This window comes from Rhincodon typus, chromosome 28 (genome assembly GCF_021869965.1).
Source record: "Rhincodon typus isolate 14 chromosome 28, sRhiTyp1.1, whole genome shotgun sequence".
Lineage (NCBI taxonomy): Eukaryota > Metazoa > Chordata > Chondrichthyes > Orectolobiformes > Rhincodontidae > Rhincodon > Rhincodon typus.
Genome location: NC_063359.1, coordinates 42,027,200 through 42,038,196, shown reverse-complemented (window position 1 = coordinate 42,038,196; position 10,997 = coordinate 42,027,200). Strand labels below are relative to the sequence as shown.

The 10,997-nt window shown below is 43.9% G+C and overlaps 2 protein-coding genes across 2 annotated transcripts in view; both read right to left on the bottom strand.

Annotated features, from left to right (window-relative positions):
* Positions 1–121: 121 nt before the first annotated feature.
* On the bottom strand, positions 122–10,866 carry LOC125486352 (bromodomain-containing protein 3-like). The gene is made up of 6 exons (XM_048613432.1): positions 10,756–10,866; positions 10,061–10,382; positions 7,320–7,457; positions 5,713–5,842; positions 2,190–2,389; positions 122–496 (listed from the first exon to the last, which is right to left on the bottom strand). Exons 2-6 carry the CDS (start codon positions 10,271–10,273, stop codon positions 122–124), a joined length of 1,056 nt encoding a protein of 351 aa, XP_048469389.1. The 5' UTR covers positions 10,274–10,382; positions 10,756–10,866.
* LOC109938339 (sarcosine dehydrogenase, mitochondrial-like) overlaps positions 10,318–10,997 on the bottom strand; it is a 33,220-nt gene continuing 32,540 nt past the window's right edge. Inside the window, 1 exon segment of the mRNA XM_048613425.1 lies at positions 10,318–10,382. Within this exon segment, the coding sequence (XP_048469382.1) occupies positions 10,318–10,382 (65 nt within the window).

The following is a 10,997-nucleotide window of genomic DNA, read 5'->3' as shown; positions in this document are numbered from 1 at the left end:
TGCTCCTATGATGCTGCTTGGCCTGCTGTGTTCATCCAGCCCTGCACCTTGTTGTCTCGGATTCTCCAGCATCTGCAGTTCCTACCATCACAATTGCCTGTCTGTTAGGGCACAGGAGAAGCTAACGTACTTTCACACTGCTGAGATCCATTGGGTGCTTAATGATTTCATGATAATCGTGCAGTTCCAGGGCCTCAGCATCCACAGGTTTGTAGAAAGGCCACGCATAGGCTGCATGTTTCTTGGACAGCATCTCCCTCAGGATGCTGTCACAGTGCCTCAGGTGTTCGGTCAGTTTCCCCTTCTTCCCCAGGGATGGCTGGAGTTCCATCTCCTCCACTTCCTTCCTTGCTCGTTTGGTGGGACACCCACTCTCTCGTCGGGATGCCAGCTTTGAAGGTTTGGGTTCTGCTGAGGCTGGAGGAGGGGACTCACTCGCAGTCATGGCACACGTGCTGGGAGTTGTAGTGTCTGCTTTCCGTTTCACACCCTTTTTCTAAAACAAGGGAACAAAAGGCTTTTAAGAACTTAGAAGAACATATGAAATTGGAGGGGGCCATTCAGCTCTTGAACTCACTCCATCATTCAATGATATCCAGGACTAATTTTCTTCTTGAACATTACTTTCCCGAGATAGGTTAGGGTTAATCCCCTGATGCTTCCTGTATGCCTTCACATTTTTAATATGTAGAAATTTTTGAATATCAAACTTCAACATACTCAATGGCCAAGTGTCCACAACCCTCTGCGGCAGCAAAATTCAAATACTCACCTGATGCTCACGCCTCTGACTGACTGACATTTCCACTCATCTCAATCCTACATTGCCTGTTGCTCAGTCGGACCTTGTACTTACTGTTCTGGAACTCCACCACCCGTGCCCCTACTATATATAACATATGCACACACACACACACACGCACACCTAGTAAGAACACAACATGGAATAGTACAGCATAGGAACAGGCCCCTCAGCCTACCATATCTGTACCAACCATGATCCCATATGCCCGCACATGGTCTGTATCCCTCTGTTCATTGCCTGTACATGTATCTGTCCAAATGTTTCTTAAATAGTACTATCGTATCTACTTCTACCATTTCCCCTAAAAGCACATTCCAGGCACCTCCCTGGTGAACGTACATTGCAACCCTCTGTGGCCGGTATATCTTTTTGTAGGTATGGAGACCAAAACTGCACGCAATGTTCCAGATGTGGTCTCACAAGATTTCATAAAATTCAAGTAAGATATCTTTACTCTTGTCCTCAAGTCCCCTTGTAATGTAGGCCAACATACCACTTACCTTAATTGCTTGCTGTATCTGTGTGTAAACGCTCAGTGGTTCATCGACAAGAACCCACTCCATCACAGATCTGAAGTTGAACACTTCCCCAGCCTACCACCAGTTAAGAAATACTCTGTATTTCTGTTTTTTTCTATGAGTGCGGAAAACCTCATATCTCCTTCATATTGCATCTGCAAAATTTCTGACCACTCATTTAGCCCCTCGAAGCATTGTTCCAACTTCTGCACAATTCATGCTTCCACTTGTTTTTGTGTCCGTTGCAAACTTGGAAATCGTCAGCGTACTTGAAACATTAATTTTACTTTTCTCTCCACAGATGCTGCCTAGACCTACTGAGCTTCTCCAGCATTCTCTGTTTTTGTGTCCAGAATCTTCACTCCCCTAGTTTTCCCTTCAATACTATGCTGAACCTGAATTCTCACCAGCTTGATATATTCAACGTTTGATGCTGTTAACAGGGTACTACCTGATTCCTTCATAGAATTCCATCTAATCACCATATCATCCTTCCCCTCCAACATCTCTGAACAGGCTCGTGTGCCAATGTGCCATCCCAGTTGAACAGGACCAGTTTGTGGTTCAAAATTTTCCATCTTGCCTGGTTTTCCCTTACTTGGTACAGCTTACTGTTAACCACCTTCCTGAAGCCTCGTCCTGAGTCCAGGACTTTTCGCTTCATTCCCGAGATGAGCAATTGAAGCTGAGACTTTTCCATTTGCCTGTGAACCACTCACTGCACAGAAACAGGCCAGTGACATCACAGAAATAACTCCTGCTTTAAAGCCGAGACTGCCTGCCCCACAGAGGGTTGGTGACAGCCATTCGCTGCATATGGGACTAACCATCCAATAAATGGAGCCAAACGTGGAGTGGGTTGCTACCTTAGTAATTAGCTGCGTCACTGGAGGAATTACTGGCATCACCGAGCTGGACGATTGAGCAGGAGCTGCTGTGACCTGACTGAGCAAAGCTGTTGGCACCACAGTGGAGACAATGATGGGAGAAGGACAGGCTGTGGTAGGGGCTTCTGAGAAGGCAGTTGGCTCACTGGCTGAAGACACTGCCCCCACCTGCTGTACTCCTGCAGAGAAAGAAAAGGAACAGAGTAATTCCCAAGTCAAAACTGGACAGAACTGAAGCACGTCAAGTACACAAGTAAACAGAGTCTTTTGGTTCAGATTTGAAGTCACAAACAGTCCAATCAATTCCTCAGTAACACTGTCTTTCTCTGCTGTAAGTAGGTGCTTTGTATGGCCTTTGGGAAAGTTCTGCTGCAATCGTTGAAAGGCAGGATCTCAATGTGGCCAATCCAACACCTGAAACGTGAATCCAGGGTTAGATCCATTCAAAAAAACAAAAGAGACAATACAGCACAGGAACAGGCCCTTCGGCCCTCCAAGCCTGCGCTGATCATCATGCCGAACTAAACTAAAATAACAAGCCTTCTGCTCCTGTTCAGTGCATACCCCTCTATTCCCTCCCTATTCATGTCACTATCCAGATGCCTCTTAAATGACGCCAATGTGCCTGCTTCAACCATCTCTTCTGGCAGCGCATTCCAGGCTCCTACCACTCTCTCCATTAAAAACCTCCCTTGCACATCTCCCTTAAACTTTTGCCCTCTCACCTTGAACCTGTGCCCCCTTGTAATTGAAACTTCAACCCTGGGAAAAAGCCTCTAACTATCCACCCTGTCTGTGCCTCTCATAATTCTGTAGACCTGTATCAGGTCTCCTCTCAGCTGCCATCTTTCCAGCGAAAACAATCAGAGTCTTTTTAACCTTTCCTCATAGCCTATGCCTTCAAGACCGGGCAACATCCCGGTGAACCTTCTCTGCACTCTCTCTAAAGCTTCCACATCCTTCTGATGATGTAGTGGCGAAAACTGCACACAATACTCCAAATGCGGCCTAACAAGCGTTTTATATAGCTGCAACATGGTTTCCCAACTCTTATACTCCATGCCCCGGCCGATGAAAGCAAGCGTACCATATGCCTTCTTAATCACCTTCGCCACCTGTGTTGCCACTTTAAGGGAACTGTGGACCTGTACGCCCAGATCCATCTGTTTGTTAATGTTCCTAAGGGTTCTATTATTTACAGTGTAATTCACACCTAAATTTGATCCTCCAAAATGCATCACCTCACATTTGTCTGGATTAAATTCCATCTGCCATTTCTGCGCCCAAGTCGCCAATCTATCTATGTCCTGTTGCATCCTTTCACAATCGTCGGCACCATCAGAAATTCCACCAATCTTTGTGTCATCTGCAAACTTACTAATCAGACCACCCACATTTTCCTCCAAATCATTTATATATACTACAGACAACAGAGGGCCTATGACTGATCCCTGTGGAACACCACTAGTTACCCGTCTCCATTATTCCACCACTACCCTCTGTCTTCTATGACCAAACCAGTTTTGCATCCATCTAGCCGGCCCACCCTGAAATCTGCCATGTGGGACTTTATCAAATACCTTACTGAAGTCCATATAAACTACATCCACAGCCCTTCTCTCGTCAGTTATCTTTGTCACCTTTTCAAAAACTTTAATTGGGTTGGTGAGACATGACCTTCCACGTACAAAACCATGTCACTAACTAGTCCATTTTCTTCTAAATGTGCTTATATCCTGTCCCTCAGTATCTTCTCCAAGATCTTCCCCACCACAGACATCAGACTCACCAGCCTACAATGTCCTGGATTATCCCTGCTTCTTTTCTTAAACAAGGGAACAACACTGGCTGATCTCCAGTCCTCTAGAACCTCGCCGATGGTCAAAGAGGATGCAAAGGTATCTGCTAATGCCCCAGCTATTTCTTCGCTTCTTCCCTTGTCTTTCACAGCAACCTGAGATAGATCCCATCGGGCCCTGGGGTCCTGTCTACCTTAATGCAGTTTAGGATACCCAAAACTTCCTCCTTTAATATATTGACATTCTCCAGGGTATTCACACACTAATCCCTGACCTCAACATCAATCATGTCCTTCTCCATGGTGAATATCAATAAGAGTTCTTATTAAGGATCTCTCCCACTTCCTGTGGCTCCACGCATAACTTCCCTCCTTTGTCCTTGCGTGGGCCTACTCAATCCCTTGCTACCCTTTTTCTTCTAATATATGCATAAATAGCCTTCCTTGGGTAAGAACACAATAAACACACCACTGTAACCCCAGTGACAAAGCCATCACCATTAGCAAATTCATCCTGAAGGCTCTTATGGCACAGTCATAGTGTCCCTACTGCTGGGCCAGGAGACTAGGTTCAAGTCCCACTTACTCCAGAGCTGTGTAATAACATCTATGAACAGGTTGATAAGGAGATTCATCCTGCTATGACCACAGAGAGACATAAAGAGAGAAATAAACACACTGGATTCAACTCAAAAAAACTTCCCTTTTGGAGGAACAGTTCTCGCCCTGTTTCTGTTCAATGCATCAATTTTTTGCTGGGATATGGGAAGAGTGCTCAGCATTCATTACAATCTCTCTTCTGTCCCTCTTCAGAGGGTATCACAGCCGAAACTCAGCCCTAGACAGTTGAGTAGTGCTCACGAAAAGCTGGTTGATCTCGGTCATGGTATAGAGTAGGAAAGCAAGGAGGCAACTTTGGAGTTGTACAGAACATTGGTCAGGCCACAACTAGACTACTGTGTTCCATTCTGGTCTCCTCACTACAGGAAGGATGTGATAAAACATTGGAAGGGGTACAGAGGAGGTTCACCAGGATGTTGCCTGGAATGGAGAAACTGGGCTATAAGGAGAGACTAGTTAGGCTTGGATTGCTTTCTTTAGAGCAGAAAAGGCAGAAAGGGAAATGATTGAGGTGTATAAGATTATGAGGGGTATGGACAGGGCGGATAGAGAGCAGCTGCTTTCCTTCGTTGAGGGGTCAATCACGAGAGGGCATAGTTTTAGGGGAAGGGGTAGGAGATTCAGAGGGGATCTGGGGGGAGAAAAAAAACTTATTCACTCAGAGAGTGATGAGAATCTGGAATGCACTACCTGGGAAGGTAGTCGAGGCCGGAAACCTTACAACCTTTAAAAAGTATTTGGATGAGCATTTCAAATTCGATAACATCGAAGGATATGAGACAAGTGCAGGAAATTGGGATTAGCACAACTTTAATGGTAGTTATGTCGGTGCAGACTTGATGGGCCAAAGGGCCTTTTGTGCAGTTTATGAATCTATGAATCTCCTCTTCCTGAAGCTGTTGGGAGTCTGAGCCTGGCAGCCACCTTGAGTTTTACTGGCTCAGCAAAGATCAGAGCTGGAACGTGGGACCACATTGGTATGGCCCAGGATGGTGGCATTTTTCTGGGGGGTGTTCTCTAAGTAGACCTCAGGTTATAAATTAAATCTGAATCATTACCTTGTACCTGGACAATTTTAGTTACCTGGCTGCTTTCGACTTTTGCCCCTTGGTAATGAGGCCATTAGCTCCACCTCCTCCTGAGGCATCTGAGCAACCTTCTGCAGGAAGATCTTCTCCAGAGTCTGCGCCATCAACACAATGTCATCGCCAGGCTGAGAGAGAGGAGGAGGTTCAAAAGGATGTGCACACAGGGACTGGTGACTGGTTGGTGCTACATAATAATATAAATCATGACACATGTGCTGCAGTGACAGAGACTGGAAGACAATTTATAGAACCTTACAGTATAGGAAGTGACCATAGTGTAGCGAAGTGCATTTCTATGTGTAATGTAGTTGCTGCACCACTGAGAAATGGCATTTGTATTAAACACAACCAAACAATATTAGTCTCATGTTCCCTCTAGTTCTTTCAAAGATTATCTTAAGGTCAGAAGGGGCTGTGTTCCGAAAGCTCGTTTGTTCAAATAAACCTGCTGTTGTGAGATTTCTGACCTTGTCCACTCCAGTCCAACATTAGCAACTCCACATCAAAGTTACCTTCAAGCAGTGTCCCACTGCCACCGGGCAGTTTCTTATTATTTATTCCAGCAAAATTCCAGCTTTCTTTAAAAACCTATTCAATCTTCCCTTAACCTTCTCTGCTGTACGGAGAATGATCTTAGTTTCTCTAGACTGCTCCTTTCCGAATGAGATAAAAATATACAGCACAAGCGAGAATGAAATAAGAAAGGAATGCTCTAGAAACGAGCCATGCATCTGTCAACACCAGAGAAAGAACGGCAGCTTCACAAAGGAGATCCCCTCTCCCTGTCGGCTGCTAATGCACTTGGTAAATGTCCCCATCACACTGTTATCCATCATTTCCCACTGTATTCTCACAGATGCTCAAGGGTTTGGTGGCGACTTGCTATGGTTGAAGTATTTATGCAGCCATTCCCTTTTAAGCCACTACTTGGCTATTTCTAGGGGAAGTGCTCTAAAGGCTAATTAGATACCAAGTGTTGAACAAAGTTTCAGTCAACCAGCAATGGTTTGCAAATTGTCAGCTCCATATGTTTTATTCAAATACAGGATATTTGTAAGGCCAGCATTTCACACCCATCCTTATTATCTTTGAGAAGATGGTGCAAACCTCCCAGCTGCATTGCTCACTAGGCCATTTCAGAGGGCAATTCAAGTCAAAATCACACTCTGGAATCACATATAGACTCAGGCCAGGTAAGGACAGCAGGAGCTCTTTTGTAAAAGGATACAAGTAAACCAGATGTGTTTTGAAGATAATCTGTAGTCTCACACTCACTATTTCTGAGTCTAGTATTTTGTTTCAGATTTAATTAATTAACATTTAGATTTCCTAGCTGCCACAATGGAGTTTAAACTAATTTTCCAGATAATTCATCACAAGTAACATATGAGATTACTAATCACATTAGATAACCAATATCTTTCCTTACCTGCTCTTACGGAAAAAATGGATCTTTAAAACCTGGATCGGTCATGCGCATAGAGTATAAGGGGGGAGTAAGGGGACATTAATGACTGACAAGAAACAGGAACAGACAGAAAGAGTTGACATTCATTTGTTCATTTCAAATTAGTAGACAGACTGGTATGGTCCATGTATTACCTTGTTATAGATGTAGCAGTTGGTGAACATGGTGTTGAAATCCTGCATGCACTCACTTGCACTCCAGTAATAATTGCTCTCTAACCGTTTCTTTATTGTCCCCATATCCATGGGTTGCTTGATAATTTTATGATAATCCTGGAAGTGAGAATTTTCAGCAAATGATTTAAAATCCTGAAGGAAAACAGAGTACATTTCTTGCACATGAATACACTAATATAATGCCCATCACTCTCACTAGACGACTGCCAGCCTCAGCCCTCTTGCCAGTCTCATGACCTCAAATTTGCTGGCCTCACATCCATCCAACTGTCACCATCTGCCCACTCCTTTGCATCCTGCACATTCACCCAACCAGAAACATTAATCTGTCATTCACAGAAACTTAGCCTGGCACAGTCAGTTTAATAGGATCATTTCAAACTTGTTATTGGTTCAGTAATCTTACTTCTGTTTCGAAAATGAGGAGCAACATGTAGGACAACAAATGTCTGATGACATGGCACTCAATTTAAATTCACTGGTCACCAAGTTAAGTAACCATTGTAGCCCGAGCCCTGAACAATATGTATTCAAAATTAAAAGCAGATAACATTTCCACTAATTTTTATAAGGGACAGGTTGTTCCAATTCTATTCCTCAGCTAAGGACCCACTTCAGGCATTCCCTGATATACAGGTATGGGGGAGAAAAAAGGAACCACTTCAGGTAGCGCACAGTGGTAGCGTCCCTACCTTTGAGTAAGGAGGCCCAGGTTCAGGTCCCACCTCTTCCAGAGATGTGTCAGAACATCTCTGAACAAGTTGATTAGAAAAAGCAAAAAAAGGAACCACTTCAGTATGTTTTGTGCCCAGGAATCTTGGAGAGGGAGAGCAGTGTCCACCAACAGGGAGAGGTGCTTTATCTCCCCTTCCAACTCCATTTTGATTTAGCCCCCTCCCTTCTCTCCCTATATCTCCCTCATGTTTAAGGGTCTGTACTGCCCTTAATGGGCTCTGCATAGAGATTGATCAATTGGAAAATGTGGCTGATTTACTAGTGTTGGTTAACAGATTGAAAAAAAAATTGCACACGTGATTTAATGATGGGGAAAAAGCCTTTCAGTTATGTGCAAAAGCACTTATAAATATTTTAAAAAGGGAAATAAAGGAACCACATTCAGCGGCTGCTGTGATGCAGTGGTATTGTCCCTACTTCTGGGTCAGGAGACACAGATTCAAGATCGATCTGTTGCAGAGGTATGTAATAACATTTCTGAACAAGTTGATTTGGGGGAGAAAAGGAATTTCTTCAAGTGGTTTCTTGTGGTGCAGTAGCAGTGTCCCTACCAGGAAACCCAGTTTCAAGTCCCACTTGCTCTAGAGGCGTGTAATGACACATCTGAATAGGTTGCTCCAGAAACCTCAATACCTCATAGCATCGGAACCATAGAATCATTTATTGCACAAAACTGTGACAGCTTCAGCTTACAAACCTCAGCCCACTCCCTTACCCTTCCCTCTCAAGTACATTCACATCTCGCTTTCAAACACCTCAAACATTTCTCAATCCACTGTTTTATTATGTAAAGACATTTTTTTTCTGGGTTTATTTTTCAGTGACTCGGTTGGACTTCCCAGATTTTACTTCCTCATTCTGGACTCTTGCTGATATAGGGAAGGATTGTCTCAATTTACTCTGTCAACCCGGAGTTGGATCACCCCAACACCTCATTTTTCAAAGCTTTACACAAAATTAAAGCAGTTAGTGATCCAAATTCAGAAACAAGTGAATCGCCACTAGGCTTCTTCAATGATTAGTTCACCCTTCACAACCGTGATATCACAGAATCTCAGAATTATTACGGGATAGAAAGTGGCTATTTGGCCCATTGTACCTGCATTGGCTCTATTACCTGATTTTTCCTACGTCCTTGTACACCATTTCGAGCCAAATAATCATCCAACGTCTCTTGAATGCCTCAATTGAATCTGCCTCCACCATATTCCCAGGCAGCACATCCCAGATCCTAACTACTCACTGTGTGAAGAAGTTTTTTTCTCACATCACCCTTGCTTCATTTGCATATCACTTTAAATCTATGCCTGCTCATTCTTTTTCTTTTACAAACTGGAATCACTGTTCCAAGCTACGCTGCCCAATCTGCTCAAGAATTTGAAAATCTCTATCAAATCTCCTTTCAGCTTTCTTTTCTCCAAGGAGAATAGTCCCAACTTCTTCAATCTACCCTGATAATTGAGATTTCTCATTCCTGGAACCATTCTTGCAAATTGTATCTACACTCTCTCCAATGTATTCACACATTTCCTACAACATGGTGCCCACATCTGGATACAATAATCCAAATGAAGTGTAACAAATCTTATACAAAGTCAACATCACTGTCTATATTCCTCACGAACATTTAATATCCCTGTATTGCAAGGTAGCGCTCTTTTGACAGTGAAACAGCAGGAACCCTGCTGCTCCCGCTCTCTAGCCCACAGCTACTGAGTTTAACTATCTTCCCCTATACCTGAAATCAAAAAGTGCACACCAGAATTCAGGAGCAGAGGGGGTGGTGTTTGGAATGAGGTGTCACCAGTCTAAATCAATACAGTGCAGGGTGCTTCACTTCCCAAGCACTAATCCCATAGCTACTTTAAACAGGATACATAAAAATAAATGAAGTGCCACCATTAATCAATCCCCTTTGCATTGGCAATGCCTTGCTCAAATAGCACACCCAGAGCCCAGTTTACCGGCAAGTTAAGTTTCTTAGCATCAACCGGGACATGGAAGGGCCAGGCAAACTGGTGTTTCCACAGTGTTTTCACCACTCCCTTCAGCATGTACTGGAGCTGGTTAGTCACACGGCCGCGCTTATTGGGGTTCATAGCCTCTGGGAACGAAGTGACGACTGTTCCAACTGAGGCCAGTAGCTGGGCTGCTGCTGCTGACATCTCGGGCTCCATAAAACGTCACACATCAATGGCGATCTCTGGACTCTGCTCCATGTTCAGTGTTCCCCAAGCCTGGCTGAAAACCCAATTCCAACTTTCAGTCCTCCCCTCACCGTGCAACCTGTGGAAAGTAGGGGTCGTATGTTAGAAGAGGTCAAATCAGGACAGGAGCGATTGAAACATACATTACCTTTGAGAGCATCATGTGGAGGCAGCATCAAATACACATCACTGCACTAACAGTGCCATTATGGAAACATCACGCACCTGGATCGTATTCGGAAGATGTATTGCCTGAGGCACAGCACTAACAAGGAACATTACAACTCAGTAAATTATTTTGTCTAAAGAGAGGTGGTTTTGGTAGGTGACGTGCTGTTTGGGCACATAAGAAATAGAAGTAGGTGTCGGCCATTTGGCCTCTCAAACTTGCTCCGGCATTTAATACAGTCATGGCTTATTTGATTATGGATTTAAGTCACTTTTATGCCTACCCTCTCAATAATCCACGCCTTCCTCGTAGACTGATTTCTAAATACAAGCCTCAGGATTGTAGTGATTCCAGACTCCAGGGAATAGCAGATCCTGCCTTCTTTATATAACAAAACACATCACCACACGGTTCTAGCACCAGGTGTTAAGAAGCAGCATCTTTAATGTAAAAACTAAACAGGGAATTCAACACATCTGCCAGACCTCAATCAAAGGATGACAATTGCAAACATTGACATCAGCT